Source organism: Cimex lectularius, unplaced genomic scaffold, assembly GCF_000648675.2.
Source record: "Cimex lectularius strain Harlan isolate CLEC.00 unplaced genomic scaffold, Clec_2.1 scaffold83, whole genome shotgun sequence".
Lineage (NCBI taxonomy): Eukaryota > Metazoa > Arthropoda > Insecta > Hemiptera > Cimicidae > Cimex > Cimex lectularius.
In genome coordinates, this window is record NW_019392748.1 from 1,532,723 (window position 1) to 1,553,177 (window position 20,455).

Here is a 20,455-nt window from a genome sequence, read left to right on the forward strand (position 1 = left end):
AAACTAAGTCACACTTTCATTAATTAAAAAAATTAATAAAACGAAATGAATCACGCAAGTGTTTTCATCTGATTAAAAAAAAAATCACTTGTCATTATATTTACACATTATCCACTTTTAAAATAACAAGTTCAATGTCTGTAAGTTGTCAAATACAAGTCAGAAAGAGGTCTGAATGAATCTAAAAAAATTGGCTGTCGTCAACATTCTTGATGCTGAAATTCCAGGACAAGATGGCTGATATCTCTTTGATGATTTTTCATATCAAAACAGACTTTGATTAGCTATTTATAACTTTACTCAATCAAAATTGGTTTAGAAAATACAGAACAAACTTCACGTGCGAACAAAATTATTATAAACATTTCAAAATATTCAAAATAAGTACGGGTTTTAATTGAAAATAAATGACCAAGAAAAGAAACCTAAACTGATATTATAAATATGTATATGCGTATGTGTGTATTACATATATGTATATGATTTTTTTACTGTTAATTTTGTTAAATAATATATTTGTTTGCTGCAACTCTATATGCAGGTACAAATTTTGCAAAAATTAAAAAAAAATTCATGGCAGAATAATTTATGAATTTTTTTTTGGTCAAAAGGTAGAGTTAAGTAGCATGGAAAAAGTACTTATGATTGATAGAAATGGTGAATGATGGAGTGAGTGCAGTGTTCAATAATTTTTTTTTAAAAGTTGTTCCTACTCACAGTAAGTTGTTTTCCAATGATCCGGATTTCGAGCCCTTTAGCTCATCATCAGGTTGAAGGATTTCTACTAAAGAAATCCTAGAAAAATAGTAGAAATCCTTCAACCTGAAGATGAGCTAAGGGGCTCGAAATCCGTATCGTTGGAAAACAACTTACTGTGAGTAGGAACTATCTTTTTTAAAAAAAAGGATACTTATGATTTTCTATTTTATTGTTAAATAAATTTAGTCAAAATGCTATGAAATTTACTTATGACACTTCTAACTCCCATTAGAAACATACTTATGTATGATTCTCTACTTTCTTGTTTACGAAATACAGTTAAATCGCTTCGAAACTTCCTTGTAATTTTTCATTTTTTGGTGAAACTTAAAATGAAGTTGCAATAATTATTAACAATGACTTAACTTAATAAATTGTCATTTTCTGTTTTCTTCGCATTGGAAACTTACTTATTGTTTTCTATTTTCTTGTTCAACAAAATATAGTTAAGCTGATCAGAAACGAAGTTATGATATCCGCATTTGGATAAATCATAACGGTAAGTCGCATAGAAATTTACCTAGGATTTTTCTATTTTTTGATAAAAAAGAAAGATAAGTCCCATTGGTACCTTACTTATGATTTTATATTTTCTTTGTAAAAAAGGTAGAATTACGTTCTATTGAAAATACTTACGATTGCCTATGTTCTTGTTCACGAGATACAGTAAGTCTTAGAAACTTACTTATGATTTTCTATTTTGGTGGTCCAAAACTAAATTTTAAATAGTACAAAAACTAACTAACGATTTTTCAGTTTTTCATGACAAAGTCGGGTTAAATCACATTGGGAACTTTCTTGTAGTTTTCCTTTTTTTCTTCAAAAAGCAAAGTTAAGCTCATTGCAAAACACACGTATGATTTTTCAATGTATTGTTCACAAAGTAAGCCTAAGTCGCATAAGAAACATACTTATGATTTTTCATTTTCTCGATTTAAAAGTGCAGTTCACTCGCATAGACTTACTTGTGATTTTCCACTTTTGTGCTCAAAAAATTAAGCATTTTCTACTTTCTTGATCAAACAGTAGTTTTGCTTCATTGGGAGCTTACTTATTGTTCAGGTAGTAAATTTAAACCCTTGGAAAATTTGAGTATAGTTTACAATTTCGTTTTTAATGAAATGCTTTTAGTTAATATGAGTTAAAGAAAAACGTAGAAAAAATTCGGTTATTTTTATGAAATAATGTTTATGTACACACTTTTCATGTGTTTACCTACTTAACATGACATTAGCAAAGCAATCTAAATTGCAAATCAGTTTTTAATGAACAATAAAAATTTAACGTAAGAAAAACATCAACACATTAGTCAATAAATGCTTACGATCCTGAAAAATATTGAACAACAATTATGCCTTTTAAAACGAGTTGTTAAAAACACCTTAAATTTTTTGGGTTAAATGTATCAGCATTTATGACGTAGATGACAATATTGCCATAAATATCTCATACTACTCAGTATGAGGTCTTTAAAGTTGTACATTAAATGTAGTTATACATTATAGTACACATTAGACACTAAAATGTGATGTATGTTTGTAAAAAAAAACCATATAAAACTTCATATTTAACAAAAATCGTCATTATATAAAGCTGTTATTAGACATGAATAGTTATATGGGAGTTATTAGGAGTTCCTGGAGGTTCAGAAGCTTAATAAATACTTCATTAAAAGGGTGTTTTCCTAAGTTCTCAACATCCTGGGCTGTGTAATACGCTTTGATAAAATTTTTCTTGGTATAATTAATATTAAATCGAGGTAATACGTAATAATATGTTTAAGGTAGTCTTAAATATTAGTTGAAATGATTTGTACATTAAAAGGAATGATGGTGAGACGAGATGGATATCAAGAAGATACGTGGATTGAAATTTTGGATTTGAGAGAGATACAAGAATGCCTCAAGTATTTGAATATAACCTATCCTAGAAGCTAAAAATATCTCCAGCATCAAAAAGGCAACCGACATAAAACGGAATCTGCTAGATTTTATGAAACAGTTTGATTTATTGTACGAGCAGAGCGTGTAATTGTGATAAATACATCCACTTTCATGGAAAATTCATAAAGTGAAGGATAATAAATTTGAATAATGCAATTTCCTCGATCTGTACTAGGAACACGCTTGTTCATTGTGTAGTTTAGGACAAAGGGGAAAACTCTTATAATATCATTGGCTTGTGTCCAATCTTAACAAATGGTAAAATATCTCAATGGTAAAATTGGCGAGCTACTTTATATTAATTCAATTATCCTGTTGTTACCTAAAGTTATGTTTTTAACCAATCTTTTAAATTATTATTGCATTTGCAAGTGCAGTGCTCTCTCAGTAATCCGAATTAATTCCTGCTGGGGAGTATTCGGATTACTGAACAATTCGGATTATGGAAGATGTTGAAAAAAATAAATACATATGTACAAAATTAACACAGCACTCTATTTTTATTACATAAACAAAATGTTAAACTTATAATACATATAAGAGGTAGTCAGCTCGTCGTGTTAAAAAATTTTTTTGGTCACATAACATCTAGTGTGGAGTAGAATCCCGTAAACTTCATGGGTTTATCTCAATCTGTTCAAAAGTTACAATTTTTTAGTGTTTATTAAAAAAAACACGTTTCTTTACATAAAAGCATAATTTACTCCACTCTAACGTAACGTTTCCCAACTTTTAACTCTATTTTTAGATTTAGCACCGAATTTTTTTTTCATTAGTCTACTTTTGTCCTAAAAATTGCCAAAATAATTGGACAAAAACCATGAAATTTGCGAAATTGTAATATTGGATCAATTTCTCTAAACCGTAGCCCCCTTAATATAAATTTTTAAAAATGTCAAACCAGCTAAAAACTTCAACATTTTTCGAGCTTTCAACAGTCTTTTCAAAACCTGGATTATTTTGATTTCAGGCAGTTTCAGTTGGAAGTTGGGAAAACGTGGTTCGGGACGTATCCCGGGAATTAAATGCATAGCTCAAGAGTTGACCGAGTTTTTATTCTGAAGAACATTTGTTTCTTTACTAATAAATTAAAGTAAACCATAAATTAATATTGAAAAAAAATTGCAAATTGGTTTTGATGACATTTAGAAGAATGTAATAATGCACGTGCATTATTGTTTGTTGGGTATATTTTGTGATAAGATATGTCAAAAATTATTGTTTATGGATATTCAAGAAATAATTTAATAATTTGTTGAAGTCGTGAGGAGCAGTCAAGAATGAGGTAGTTTAGAAAAACACTTTTTTAATTTTTTTCCCGACGTTTCGACCTTTATTCTTTATTCTTATTCTTAAAATGTCTTACATTTTGCATTAAGTAAAAGATTAGTTTTAAAGAATTTTAAATTTTGTTTCCTTACATGTATTAATTTATTTAACTATAACAGTTCCCCCATGTAATTACAAATAATACTAAATACTACAAATTACAATTTGTAAATACAGAATGATTGGTTACAGTTTGAGTGAATGTATTTATTAGTGCGATAGTAGTGTATGCATGGGTGGGTCTATGGTAGAATATCAAGTACCCCATAAACCCACCACCTAGGTTAATGTTTTAGATTAATTGAAATTTTAATTGTACATAATGTATGGATGTATTTATTAGCGTGAACGAAGGCGGGTCTTCAGAGGAATATCGAGTACTCTGAAACTCGCCTATAGGCTAGGCTAGGATTGAATGTTAGTGAATGAGATAGTTTCAGAGCCTTTTCACCACGTGTGGGAGGGGTAAAAATGTAGAAATAACGACCCAGAACACAACCAGAAAGATCGCCAGACTTCCTACAGAAAAGCTAATTAAAAAAAAATAAATAAATAAAAATAAATAGCAGCTAGCCGGCCGGGGAAGAAGAAAAAAAAAAACTAGCGAGTTATATTAGACTCTAGGTTAAATTTTATGTTACACATTGATTCTTCGGTTGTGCGACTGAGAAAACTCCTTTATAAAATCAGTGTATTCAGAAAGATCCTAGATTTAAAATTGTTAAAATCAGTTTATTATGCCTTAGTTCAGTATATAATTTGCTAAGGTATTGTTTCAACCAATAATTGTTATTTAAATCAATTAATTATAACTCAAAATTCTCTTTTGAGAATTATCTTTTCTAACCTTTTAGATTCAACACCAATCAACTATATGTTATTTTTCATGTTCTAAAATTTAAACAATTGTTTTTAAAATATTCTTGTTTCTGTGTTTTTAAAAATAACCTATTTTCTGAATGAAACAATGAGTATCAAACAAGACAAAAAATAGTGACTAATATTTTTATGTCCAAATTAAGCACTAATTTTTACTTTATATATAAAGTGGAAGGTTTATGGGCCGACAAACAGCTGAGGTCATCGCCGGCCCTCCGTGTGTATTCCTTCTCTTTCCTGTCTTTCTCGCGTATTTTGTATTGAACTGCAGCCATTTGAGCATCTCGATCTGGTTACTGACTCTCTGCTTTTACTTGTATATTACGTCGTTATTTTAAAAAGCTAGCCTCTTGTTAGTACCTCAGGTTGTCAATTTAAGAATAGATACACAACATACAATACATAACATATATATCGCCACAAACATAGAAGTCTGGTCACATTCACTCCCCCAGAGTACTCGATATTCCTCGGGGCGGGGTTGAACCCACTCCATTCGCGCTAATAACTTACTTTTACTCTCCAGACGTCACACACTCACCCCAGAGTACTCGATATTCCTCGGGGCGGGGTAAATAACCCCTTCCTTTCATGCTTAAATTACATTCATTCCAACAGAGTAAAATATAAACAACATACAATACTAACATAAAAGTCTGGTCACATTCACTCCCCCAGAGTACTCGATATTCCTCGGGGCGGGGCCGAACCCACTCCATTCGCGCTAATAACTTACTTTTGCTCCCCAGACATCACACACTCACCCCAGAGTACTCGATATTCCTCGGGGCGGGGTAAATAACCCCTTCCTTTCACGCAAATAAATTACGTTCATCCTAATGTAATAACATAAACACCACACAAACACGACACAAACACTTCAGACACAACACAAGCACAGAACAAACACACATAAACTATATACATTTGAAGATCCCTATAGCCCTGAGGTACCGGTACAGCGATTTGTGCCCGCTGCCGTGCCCCAAGACTACGCACAGGTCCGACGATATTCCAAAATATTGCCTATAAACGTCGAGCCTTCTACAATTGAAAAGGTGCTCGACTGTTACTCTATCTTTGCATAATGGGCACCTTTGCGGTCGCTTTCCTGCTAGAAGGTGCCCGTGTGTAATCCTTGTATGACCTATGCGTAGTCTTGTCAGTATGACCTTTTCCCTTTTTGACCCATTTTCCGTGAACCAGGGACCGACGTCTTTCTTAACCTGCCACAGTTTGGAAGGGTTATTCCTATTTTGCCGAGCCCAGCGATTTTTCCATTCTTCTTTTAATGTATTTGAAATTTATAACTTGAGATCCGCTGGGCGTATTTGTTGGGAAGCGTCGTGGGGTCCTCTGGCTGCTTCTTTGGCCGCCCTGTCTGCTGCTTCGTTCCCGGCTATCCATATGTGGCCGGGAACCCACACCATACGACCTTCTTCCCAACTGTGCCGATCCCTTTTAATTGTTGTTTTATTTTGTTTACTAATGGGTCCACGGAGCTTCTTCTCCTGAGCTTCTGGACCGCACTGGGCGAGTCGGTATATACTACATATGATTCGTGAGGCTGACTTTTTATTATGCTCAGTGCGAGGGATATGGCATTTAGTTCCGCCGTTTTTTTTTACTTTAATATTTAATAATTGTTGTTTTTAAGTTTATTTACAATCATAAAATTAATTTTAAAAATTCTCATTATGATTTCAAAACATTTATTACTGTAATGATTTTGAATTTATAATTTGACCTATCTTTGTGGTATATTTGGCATCATATGGCAATTATTGTATTCTTATTTTTTATTTTATCTTTATTTGAATTTATTGAATTTAGTTATTTTTGTTTTTCTCTCTTAATTAGTTTTATTTTTTCTTTCATTTATTTGGTCTTATTTACCTTCAAAGTTCTTATGATTTAACGTTTAGCATTTTTATTCACTGACATAACTTCCTGCCACCTGTTACAAGCACTGCTTCTATGTGACCGGCGAAAATGTGCAGATTAGTTAAATGACTTACTTTTTAATTATTGTTTTATTATTTTATCCTTAATTTTTTTCCTCTATTCATGTTTTATCTTACTGTATTACTGTACTTTTCGCAAATAAAAATTATTATTATTGTGTGGTGATTAGCGACCGTTAGTCGATGATTATTCGGAAATCGTGAGATGCGGTCTGGTTACGTTTCGATCTTTATTGAGATCATCTTCAGGGCCTGGGATTTATAAACATTATTTAAATTTAACGAATACAAGTAGGATGTGGGAAAAAATGAATTTATACAATGCAAAAAATATATATTTTTTTATATTTTTTATATTCAATTACTACTCACTCAAAGTGTTTGTTTTCTGCGTAATTGCCATTCTGCAAAGTGCCATGCAATTCCATAAAGTGCCATTCTTGTGTGTCGTGTTGAGAGTGCCAGTGCGATATTGCTGTTTTATGTTTATATACGTTGGATTTTGAAGGGGTGGGGAAGGAAGTCGGTATAGAAAGACATTTTTGTATAAGGCATCGACTTCTTTGCGGTGAGGAAAAAAAAAAACGTTGGTAATGGTTCGGTCAAATTATCCTTTCAGGATTATATAGACGGGGATATTTAGGGAAAGGAAAGCCAAATTGTATTAGACTATGTAGAAATGTTTGATGTGTGGAATGTAATGATTTTATATGTTATATTATGTTTTGTGGGATGTTATCGATATTGAATTTGATCAATGATATTGGCGTAGCTGCGACTGAGTTTACATGTATCTGTTCTGTAATTGATGCTGTCTTTATCCCTGTTGATGTGAGCCATTTCTAAAAAGCTACGTTTATGTTTGTTTTGTTCTGTGTATAATATTTTCCGATTGCTGAAGTCGAAATTATGTTGTGTTCAAAATGGTGGGTAGCGAGTGCTGTAGGATTTTGCTTGGGTTTTTTGCAATCATAGATATGTTGCTTTACTCTCTTATCCATATTGGGATGTAAGATCGATGTAAGTTGCCGGACAATTTAAACCATTGATTTTGTAGATTACGTCGGATCTATTTGTTATTGGTGTGTTGTATCGATAACATACATCATCATCACATCACACAAAACATATACTATAACATATAAAACATTCATCGCATTCCACACATCAAACATTTCTACATAGTCTAATTTTTCAACAATTTAGCTTCACTTTCCCTAATTATCCCCGTCTATATAATCCTGAAAGGATAATCTGGCCGAACCATTAACAACATTTTTTTCCCATCGTCGGCTCTTTTCACCTCAAAGAAGCCGACGCCTTACACAAAAATGTCTTTCTAAATCGACTATATAAAGATAAAACAGCAATATCTCACTGGCACTCTCAACACGACACACAAGAATGGCACAATTACGCAGGAAAAAACACTTCGAGTGAGTAGAAATACTTTGATTGAATATAAAAAATATTTTTTTTTTGCATTGTATAAATTCTCTTTTTTACACATCCTACATGTAATTGTTAAATTTAAACAATGTTTATAAATCCCAGGCCCCGAAGATGATCTCAATAATGATCGAAACGTTGGCACGATAAAGAAAATGTTTTTCTGAAACCTACGTCACACCAGACCGCATCTCACGATTTCCGAATAATAATATTTATTAAATTATCATTTTTATTATTCGGTCATATTCAGGGCATAAAGTGTGTGTATTCTTATGGTGTCACATTGGTTTTGGGTGAAGATTTTGATAATAATTTAATCCAAATTTTGACATAACTAAAAATACATTACTGTCTCAATATATGTAGCTCAAAATTTACATATTGTGACCTAGTAAAAATACCAACCAGTTTTTTGTACATATATTTTATTTATTTATTTTGTTAAACAGAACTTTTTCCGATTTCTTTCAACATTCAATAAATAATTAATGTTTGCGCACTTTGGGCGAAAACAGATTTGATCGAGTTGATATTGGACGAAAGAGAGATAGTATACCTCCTGGTGGCATTTCCCAAAACCAACTCTTCTACTCAATGGATTCATTTCATTCACCGAGTCATTCAGCTTTCTCCCTCCAAAACAAAGCTTTCCCTACATAAAATACATTTTAGTGAATTTTACTCGAGTAGTTAACATAAAAAACCTGGTCGATTGCTTAAAATAGTTCTGATAAACGAATGTATTTTTTTCATTGTATCAGTATTTCTATATTATCAATCCAGAACATGCGCATTCAATTGTCGAAACGGTTCTTCCTTAAAATAAACAAAAAATAAAATAAAATTGACCCGATGTTGCCCGATTCATCAAAAAGGGGGCGAAACCAGCAGCTATTTGTATGCTGGGAGAGTTTGTCTCGTAAATAAATATGAAGTTCAGGAACGACCTTATCGATAGACCAGAACGTGGAAAAGTTAAGAGTAAACTTTGTTTTAGGACGGCACAAATAGCACGGAGTTTAAGAATAGGTTTTTGAAATTGTTACAACTGCTGATTATTTTTGATAAAGTCACAATCATGTTATTGGGTTGTCCGGAAAATAATGCAGGATTTTGGTATTAAACAAAAAAAAAGAAACTAGTTACTTTAAAGCAATGTTCTTTAATCAAAATAATTTCCCATACNCAAATGAGTAATCCTGTAAACGTAAACAGAATATTTTATATAGATTTTTTTTAATGAAAACTTAAAATCCTGCATTATTTTCCGGACAACCCAATATATCAGGAACAATTTTTTAAATATGCAGTATTAACTTTTATATGAATGATTAAATATAAACTGTTTTTAATCTCCCTATATGTTTATTGAATTCGTAGGTTACATAATCAATAAAAAGACAGGACGAAGTTCATTTTAAAAATGGGATGCTGACAAATATAAGCTTCCTTTAGCAAGGGTTTGGACGACCGTCTATAGTGAACCTTTCATCAACTGTCAAACGATTTTGGCTGAACACAGTAAAGTCTGTTAGCCAATTAGAAAAGTGAGTGTAGTGAAAAAGGGCGTACATAGAGGTACCACATAATCCTCGTCTGCTGCAAACAGATGTCGCCTTTGTTACATACCGGTTCCTTTAAGATTTCGTTTCATCTGTATAATTTATTTAAAACTTATGGTTGACCGAGTCCGGTCTGCCGTACTAGCGAAAAAAGAAGTTAAAAGTTTTTTGTCTATGTGAAGTGATCAGGTGTTGTCCTCTGTTAGGAACAAATGCACTTTCTACGAGATTTTATAAAAGCGATACGCGCAAAAAGTTTTGTTCCAACAAAGCTCGGCTCATACTTGTCAGCATACATTAAAAATTTTCAAATTGGCGGAATCTAGCTTCTCGCCCGCACATCCTAAAGCCCTAACCAGCACCACCTTAAGATTACCTTTTCCAAGTTATGGACCTTTTTTTAACGATTCTTAAATTCTTTATATTCACCCAATTAGTTTTTTCTTGAAATTAGAGAATTTTTTCCTATTTTCTTTACAATTATATTGGGAGAAAATTGAAAGTATGATAAATCAAACAAACTAAAGGATAACTTCTTGAAAATGTAGTTCTTACTCACAATTGTTGTTTTCAGCGATCCTGATTTCAAGCAATAAACGTTCATCATCAGGCTGAAGGAGTTGAAAACACGAGTTTTTAATTTCTTCAACTTAATGATGATCATTTAATGCTTGAAATCCGGATCGTTGAAAACAAAAACTGTAAGTAAGAACTATCTTTTAAAGTAGTTGAACAACATACTCACCCCCATCATTATCATTTCAATTAAAGGATATGTGGTGTTGGTACGTCTGTAAGAGGATGAACTCATCTCAAACTGATCGACACTAATCAGTACTGATCACTTTATTGAGTCCGTTCATTCTCGCTGGTTTCTAACGCGTGTGATTGCAACGTTGATACCAGCGAAAATAACCGGACCCAGTAACATGATTAGTGTCGATCAGCTCAACATAAAAACTAAAAGTGTTATTTCCAACAATTTCAATTTCGTCTTTTTCTTTTAAAAATCATAGAATCTTATGGCCGAAAGACTAACTTTCGAAGGAAGCACTAATCAATAAATATTATAATTTTTTTAAAGGATAGGGAGGTTGATATTGAATTATGACAATCCTATGCTCTACTGAGATCTAAGTAGATATATTGGTGAACCCCAATAAATTATAGCCAACCTTCAAGAAGTGCGCTTTTTCTTATAAGACTAAGCATTTTCCCTGGTGCCTCTTCGCGGACCTCCTTTGGTGTGAGAATTGTCCTATCGAAGTGGACATACCGTAACTGGGCTAATGGTTCACATTCACATATGCCAATGTCTCTGGTTCCTCCTGATAGAACCGGCATGGTTTTGTCTCTGCTTTGCCAATCTTCTTCAAATGATAGTTGAGAGGCCTATAATTTTCGTCAAATTCTGCCTGCTGAGAGAGAGAGGAGGTCCTTCGCCTTCCTTTTTTGAGAGGTTTTATAAATCTCTTAGCTTGCCTCATACCTGAGGTTGGTGCGTTTGCCCAGTGTTTGGGTTTTTCTCTCTCAAGCCATTTTACCAGTTCCAACTTAAGCATACACACCGGTGCACCAAATTTTGGTTCTGGTCCCATGGGGCCCCCTGTTTGGCTAGTAGGTCAGCCTGTTCATTTTATTCTATACCTTCATGTCCAGGAACCCACTTTAAGGTAAACTTATTTTTCTCAAACTCATTAGGTAATTTAGGCACTCCCGGACAAGTTTAGAGTTGAAAGCACCAGCATTTAGTGCTTAATTAACTTCTGTACCCAGTACTGTATGGACTTCAGCTTGGAAATTGTTGTGGTTAGTCCTACAGGCTTTGCTAGGATGTAGGTCGGCTCTTTTATCCCTACACCTACTCCCTGTTCCATCTTTGATCCATCAGTACCATATTAGAGCCCTTTTTTGAAACCTGGTGCCACCTTTCTTCCATAGTATCTATTATCTATGTCCACTTGGAAGGGTGAAAAGTAGATCTGGCTTTATTTTTTTTAATCATAGATGTCTGTTGTCACTCTCAAAAGCTACCTTTTGTACATACATATGTAAAGATGGAAGGTTAAGTGCTGTTTCCAATGCTGTAGTGGGGTTGGTACACATTGACCTGTTATGTGCTAGTCTTTGTAGTATGGTTTGCGCCTCCTTGAGCAGTGTTTTTGGCCACCATAAGCTCCATAAGTGACCAAGGGTCTAACCGTTATATACGCCACTTGTTCATTCCCCAGGTTTTACTCCATTATCTTTAGCCCAACTATTATAATAATAATTGTTAAGAGCGATATAAGATAGATAAGTTTAACATAAGTTTAGTTTCATGTTAAATTATTTAAATATGTACATAAAGTTTACTATAGTAAGAGCAATTTTTTGTGTTAAATGTTATAATTTTCTTTGTTCTTCTCCTCGAGAATTCGTGAAGAGACTTGCAATCCGATCCAAGTTTTAACCTTCGCTAAGAGGGGCGAAAAGCTTTTTGGCTCGCTATCAATTATACCCGCCTCCGGCACAATGAATTAAAGCGCGCACACACACACATACACTCACAAAGGTCGAATTTTAATAAAGATCGAATCAAGGAGTTGCTAATGGATAAATGAATCATGATGAGTGAATAATTCTTTTTCTTCGAAACGTTCACAAAGAATATTATGAGTATCTTTCTTCCTTTTCCAATATTAATTTTGCCGACCTTGCCAATATTCTTTAGCGCGGTCACGCGTCTTGCCAAAGAAATCAACGATCCATTTTCCAAGGCGTACTCAATAATGACGAGCCATGTACAATTTTTTAATATATAAAATTTCGCCCCTGTTTTCTTAATTTCTAATTTAACTTATATAATGCGTGTTACGCGATGTATATTAAATAATAAAATAAACAATTAATTTATGAAATTTTAAAAAATATTGAAGAGTAGTTTCAAGTCGTATCCTTTATGTTTGGTATATATTGTTTGCGTTCCTAATTAATTGGGCAGGAATTCCAATTATCCTTAGAACTGGGTTTTTTGTATAAATGTTACACTTCAAATCAAACTTGCCACGTTAATTGATTAATTAATTTTCTTAGAATACGATTTGTACGGTTTCAATTTTAAAGTTTTTTAATAATAGTTAATAATAATATCTTTGTATAAAGTTTGTTTATAACAATACTGATTTAAGGCAAATAGATAAAAGTTTTTACTGTCACGTGCTAAAGTAATTTCTACAGTTTTCTCAGTTTGAACGAATTTCATGCCTAATAAAACAAGGTTAATATACAGCAGTATCACATCTGATTCTTCGTAATGTGTATTGAAAACAAATTTGACAAAACCGGACTTTTATCAGTCACAATCGAACTAAAGACATTTTTTTATCTTTCGAAAAATATATTCATTATTCCGCTAGACTCGCACGCAATTCACATAAATGATCCACTTAAACTAATGGCGAATAAAACATAGTATATTAGCAAAGCATTTAAACCTAATTGATCCTACGAATTAATTTCCTTACGGGAATTTTGCTTTTTAAATTTACAAAATTATAAACATGGGCTTTAATTATTTACATTCAATTTACAATCAAGATAGCCTACGTGATCACTTGGAAAGCAATTTTTTAAATTGTAAATTGATAACAATTACCATATTACACAGCATTTTACAGAAATATCCTACTATTTAGAAATGAATTCTATAGCAGGTTTGTTCAAATTTGTGATAATAAAATATTAAAAAAAGAAAAAAAATCACATTTTGTATATGCACTGATGGCCAAAATGATAGAACCACTCACTTTTATTAATTTAAAATAAATGAAGTAAATATTCCTTTTTGTTATTTAATTTGAGGTAAATAGTACAGTATAAGCACGTAATGTAAATAACGCTTAGTTTATTTGTTTTACCGATGACGACGAGACGAGACGACAGGTACTTCAGCACCTACCCTTGAATAATCATGAGGTTCCTTCCTTCGGACTGCGGTGACCATTGTCAAATGTGATGTCAAAAATCACCCAAACCCGGCAGTAAAGATGGCGATATGCAGAAACACATCCGACAGAACAACCCAGCGAGGATAGGCAAACCTGGCAGACGGCAGAAGATAATAAGTAAGGATTAAAATGGATGTTACCTATGGGCCCGACACACTGTTGTGAACTTCTCCATAATTACTCACAACCTACGAACCTCCACATAAACATGTGAATTGGATTTTGGAAAATTAGGAGAGTGTTTTCACTACAGGTCTAAATTTCAATTGCAGACGCTCAGAGGATATGTACGCTCCAAGCTATTTGGTTCTTCAGGTGGCATTTTTTTAAGCTAGTGCCAAGTAGATCGTTGTACGGGAAAGGTAAACCTCAGATAGGGTTCTCTCTCAGAGATTAAATCTTAACGAAAGGACAAAATCATCCAAATGAGAGAATATTCCCGTCATGCCTGCTAGGGACGACATGAACTGGATATTTGAATTTAAATAAAACTTCTAAAGAAACCTAAGTACTAAAATGGGAAAAAGGGAAAAATTCAGTCAAGGAAGACACTATTTGTACAGGGTGATCTAAAACGCAAGAAGGAACAGGGGCAGGAGTATTTGGCCACAAAACCCATACAGATCCCATGGCCAAGTACAACAGTATTTTTCCAGCTGAAATGCAAGTAAATGGAAATATAATCAACTCGCAGTATCAATTTGAACAAAAGATATAAATTAAAGATATAGCTATCATGTCGCGGATAGCAAGGCAACAGCCATTAGAGCATTACACTGAAACATCAATTGATCGAGAATGGTGCTGAATTGCAATACCTAAACAGGTTATGTGCTACTGGTCCCAGGATATGCTGAGTAGAGGGGAACTAAGAAGCTAGTGCTCTTGAAAGGAAGGGCTGCGACACGGATGACTGGTATACTATCAACGAAGGAAACGACGGACTCACTGTACACTAACAATTCAAAAACCTGGCGAGATTTGGAAAGAAAGAAACAACAAAAAGCATCAAAAGAAGCAGGAAATTCCGAATCCTAACAGGTTGCAAACTGAATGGGCACTTGAGGAAGAATGGTATCAACCAACAAGTGCAGATGCACGAAAAGCATAAGAGACCCAACGGATCTATCAATGCTGGTAGTGCTACAATTATACGAGAAAAAGCTTTGGGAGTTACAACGTAATCGTGGAAGAAAGAAAACCAGAAGAAAGAAAAAAAAATTTCTTGACTAATTTGTTATTGCTTGTGTGCTATAGCTACAAAATGGTTTGTTTAACCTATTCCAAAATGAATGAAATGGAAATTTCATCTTCAATTCAGATCTGGTCAGGGGAATAAAACAATAACATAAATTACCAACCAAATGCAAATTAACTCTGAAAAAATATAAAATCATAGTATTGACGAAGGTAGAGAGAAGGATATAATTTTTGAAATTTAAAATGATGCATGATAAAATTACAATGCTAACTATGACAATTACATTTTACAATTAAGGTAAAAAAATTAAAGTCGCCATAGTAGCAGGCCCAAAGATCATTTTTAATTTTTGTTATTATTTGACAAATCATGTATGTTTTAAAAATTGATAACAGTAGTCACATAAAGTTATAAAAATTGAATAACGATTTCGTAATTTAACGGCGCATGTGGAAACAGTGGGTGTTATCGTTGACAATCTTTGATTTATTCAACATTCCAATGAAACAGGGGGTGATCGATTTTCATTTTTTTTCTGATATCAAACGTAAGGTTTAATTTTTACACAATTCGCTCTAGCCTCTTCGAAAATAGACCAGGGCGACTAGGGGTCTTATAGAAAGAGTTTTCTGTCATACGATCTGACCAACGTTTGAAAAAATTAAAATATTCACGAAGAAAAAATTCTTTTATGGACAGAAGGATTACTTCCTAAATTCAAGGAGAAGTGACTATTAATTCTGGGCAGGTGCCAAACAGAAAAAGACCCACTGACATTTTTACATACATACCCTATGACCCAAATACATCTTTTTTTCTCCACTAAAACAGAAACTAAGGCCATTAAAATATTAAATAAATAGTGTTTCTTCACTACACCAAAGGAAAAATTCCCTTTCCACTAAAAGGGAAGATTTTTAAAAATTCTTGTACTTTATTGACGATTTCTTAACCCCCTTTTTTATTCTATTATCTTTTTCCTTTCTTCAGATGTTTGTATATATGAATTGTATTTAAAAAATAATCTACGTCTTCTAAACTTTTTGACAACAACTAAACAACAATGATAAACTAATTAACTAGCTAAATTAAAAAGTATGATTTTTGAAATTTTAAAATAAAGAAATCTCTACAATCGTAAGTATCATTAAAATCATATGTAATCATCATATGTACAATTAAATTTGCATATTTTTCAAGAAATTCGTTTAACTGTGCGCACCAAAGCAACTAAAAACACGATTAATCCTATGAAGTTAAAAAAAAATAACAAACATATCTAATAATGGGTAACTAATGCAAATTAGCCATACATACATATGTCAGACTAACTACAGTATGTACATTACTGACGAATTCTCATGCAAATGTGACAGAAAAAAGGAAATACTTGAATGAAGAAAAGGCCGAGACGAGAAAACAAGGAAAATGCTTGTACCTAACGTTCACAGATCATCATCAAGTGTATAACAGAATGAAAAGGAAGTCAGATTCCAAAGGCAAAATATTCTTTACAAAATAATGATTATAAGAAATCCAAGATACAGCCTAGAAATATCAGAGACCAAAGCTTATGACGAAACGTAATTATAACAACTTATCTTGACGAAATGTGCAAAAAAGAAAAAATCTCAAAAGGCAAGAAACCTGATTGAAAAAGGCTACAGATAAGGACTGGCAAGGACAATAAACGAATAGGAACAAGTAAAAAAACTCCTATAAATGTTTGTCGCCGAGGGAGAATAAGACCCCATTTTCCTAAACTCGGAAGAGGTCTCTGCTCCAAGGCCTAATTTAAAACAATAAAATAACTTTAAAAAATATCAATGTTGCCAGAAATGAGTAAATAAGATTAGGATTTAAGAATTGTGGTACGAATTATCCGGATTTTTAGATGGATTATAATTAACAATTATTCATTTCTTGTAACTAGAATTTTTATTTTACCTTCAAGGGATTTATTGCACTACTGGAAATTCACACACACACACACACACACACACACACACACACACACACACACACACACACACACACACACACACNCACTCACTCACTCACTCACTCACTCACTCACTCACTCACTCACTCACTCACTCATTTACAAGCTTCAGTTTTAATAATATATATATTGTATAATTTTATTTAGAAAAAAAACTTTGGAATTTAATATCTCGGCTTACACAATGGCTAATCAAATGTTGTTTGCAGGCTTCACTTTTATACATATGCAAACAACATTTGATTAGCCATTGTGTATTAAAAGTTTAAAAATAATAAATAGATTGTCTTATATGATACGAGTTTTTTGACAAACGATCTGTTATTGTTAATGAATCTGATAGTGAACATGAAATACAAAAAGCAAAAAGCAGTGTGAATTGTTCTAGCCAAGAATGAACGAATGCTAAACCCGCAACACCGTGGTGCTGAACATTTTAGTGTACTACTCTTTCACTCATTTATACATAAAAATATTGAACTGTGGTAAATAATTATTAGAAATTAATTATTTGACATTAATAAAAGTTTTGTCAACGATTTTTTTTTACTTAATTTATTTGTAACTACAACTGTACATGTATTGAATACTACCAGCAACTTGGATAATTTATTTTTGTGGCATTACGGACGATATAGAGAAAGCTACCCATTGACAGCCGCTCTGGATTAATAAGAATTACTTTACATATTTAATTTTACATATTAAACTTTACATATTAGTCATGTAAAAAAAACATAAAACAATATACATTTTTTATTACTGTCAATTATAATCTAAGGCGTAATATTTAGAATAAGGAAAATTTATTTAAATACTAAAACTGACTTTAGTTGGTTAATAGTTAAAAGATAAAATTAAATTCAGCCATCAGCGAAGAATGTGAAAACTATGGGTTCATATCAGTTTTTGTTCATTTGATTTTATCACCTGCAGATATTTTTCTGTTTGTAGAGTCACTTGATTGTTAGTTGATTAATTTATTTCCCAATAAAAGTTTATTTGTTTTACCTAAAACAACTATAAAAGTTTAATAACGCGTAATTGTTTTGTCCCTTTTTTAATTGTAAATATACGACTGTTCATATAAGATTTATCAGCTTACTGGCCAATAAGAACATTTTTAATCCAATATTGTTTCTCGAACGTTTTGGATTATTTTAGTCCAAATGATTATTGGGAACGAGCCAATTGTTTTGCGATGGACAAAGCTATAGATTTATTCGAGGTCGATCTTGATTATAAATTGATTAATTTAGCTTCGAGGCAGCCTCGTTTCGCAGATGATAGAGCGATCAACCGACGGATGGATTTCTGAAGGGATTTTTCTTGTAAACTTGTTTTCCTCTATTTAAGCTTCGATGATCAAGTTTATTTTCCAATAAAGAAGACGCAAAAAAATTTTTTTGAAGGATGAAAGTTTTTCTTAATTTAAATGCCACTTTGCAGCACGGTTTACCTTTTTCAACGAATATATCCGTACCATTCAAACTATGTAAAACACAATTCCTAACATTTAATTAAGTCGGAGTTTGCTTTTTGTTATTTTTTTTACTGTACTTTTTAAACAATAAATATAACGATTTTATAAATAGCGTCGTACATGTATTGTGCATACTTGCAATTAAAAACTCCAGAGAAACATAAAACAAACAAAAATATTATATCAGCATTGTAATAAATTTGAAGCTATGCTCTTTAATTGTAATATTGTAATTTTCTAGTTTTAAGTTTAGTTCAAACCATTAAGTAATATTGTTTTTCACCGATAGATATTTCCATTTCTGCTTTGTCTAGCAATAATGTCGCATCGTGCTTTGCGTGATCCTCTATTATGGGCCAGAATAAACCGTGGTACATTTGTTGAATAAATTTTATAAAATTCATTCAATTTTTTCTCCCTATCACTACAAGTTGGCAAGAGTTCTTTTGGCAGAAATCTTAATCGGGGTTAACGACCAAGCCCCATCTCACGATTGGCTTAAAATTTGGATGACTAGATTTGATGAAGGCGACATGGATTCTTTCCTTAAATTATACTGTGCAAGCATTTGAACACACGGAGAAGCTTTCAGTTGGCTTCGACTTTGGCATGTAAATACAGATAAAACTATTAACTGTATTACTTTACTATAGCCTGTACTGTAAGTGTTCTTCTTTTCGGGTAATAGGTTTAAAACGACCCTATATTGTTTAGTAATGATTATTGATATTTTTTCCAATTAAAGTAATCAAATATGAATTAAAAAATTCTTCTTCTTTTTTCATCCCATATCAAAATATATGGCGAAAAAGTTATAAAGGGGAGGGTAAATTATTGTCGCACACTCAGTCACAGTGCTCTGGCCTTTGCAAAGTTAATTTGTAGGTAATTTTTAATTATTAAGTTATTGTGTTAATTCATAATTCACGTCATTTTTGACTACAATACTGTCAAGGATATTTGGCAAATTTAATAAAAACAGGGAGAGAATGAGAGAGAGAGAGAGAGAGAGAGAGAGAGATAAAGAGAGAATGAGAAAGAGTGAGAGAGAGAGGCTGAGTGAGTGAGTGTGTGTGAGAGAGAGAGAGAGAGTGAGTGAGAGAGAGAGAGAGCGAGAGAGAGGGAGAGAGAGACTTTTTCTCTCCTCTTAACATTTTTTCAATGTTTCTTTGTTTTTTAAATATATAAACCATCTAAAATCCATTAATACAGTTTATTATTATACTTTTGTTTGTAGGATACTAAATTTCTTCTCGTCTCCTTATCAGGTTTTTGTGGTAGTTTAGTTTAGTAACTCAACGAACAAACCAATAAACAAAAAGAAAATAGAAACTAATCAAAGAAGAGGGGCAAAGAAGAACGAAAGGGATGTACTTCCCAGTTTTCTTGTTTTAAAATCTTATTACAATAATTAAGTTGCATTAAAAATCTTTCTTGGCCATTGCTGTGTCTTGTGCACAAATGTAAACTTTAATTAGTTGGATTGCATTTAAAGCTGAAGGTGGTGTTCTTCACTGATTATGGTGCAACGTCGAAACGTGTTTGAGTAACATCAAAAATCTGCGAGCTTAGTAGAACCCAATTGGGCAATTGTTTATCCTGGTAGTTTTATATTAAAAATAAAAAGGAGTTGAGAAACAAAAAACAATATTCTTGTCCAAATCTAGCGCTTTTAAGTTTAATAACATTGCGTAGACTATGTCACTTCGAAATATTATCGCGAGGAGGCAATATTGAGGCAATTCAGTCCTTGAGAGCTATAAATATTTGTTGTCGATTTATCTTTTTATGTTTAATCTATTAGAAATACATAAACATAATCAAGTTTTTATTTAAAAGAAAATATTCTTTTCTGACAGTTTTTTTAAATAATGTCTTTAAAACATACCTAA

The 20,455-nt window shown here is 32.6% G+C and overlaps 1 protein-coding gene across 3 annotated transcripts in view; it reads right to left on the reverse strand.

Moving 5' to 3' along the window:
* The window catches only part of LOC106665688 (junctophilin-1), an 86,473-nt gene that overhangs the window by 11,991 nt on the left and 54,027 nt on the right, over window positions 1–20,455 (reverse strand). Inside the window, exon 1 of one of the 3 annotated variants that reach the window (XM_024227184.1) lies at window positions 105–189. The exons of the other annotated variants lie outside the window; for them this stretch is intronic. Coding sequence (XP_024082952.1) covers window positions 105–108 — 4 coding nt within the window. The 5' untranslated portion in view covers window positions 109–189. Of the gene's footprint in view, window positions 1–104; window positions 190–20,455 lie in introns of those variants that run through there. 3 annotated transcript variants of the gene reach the window in all.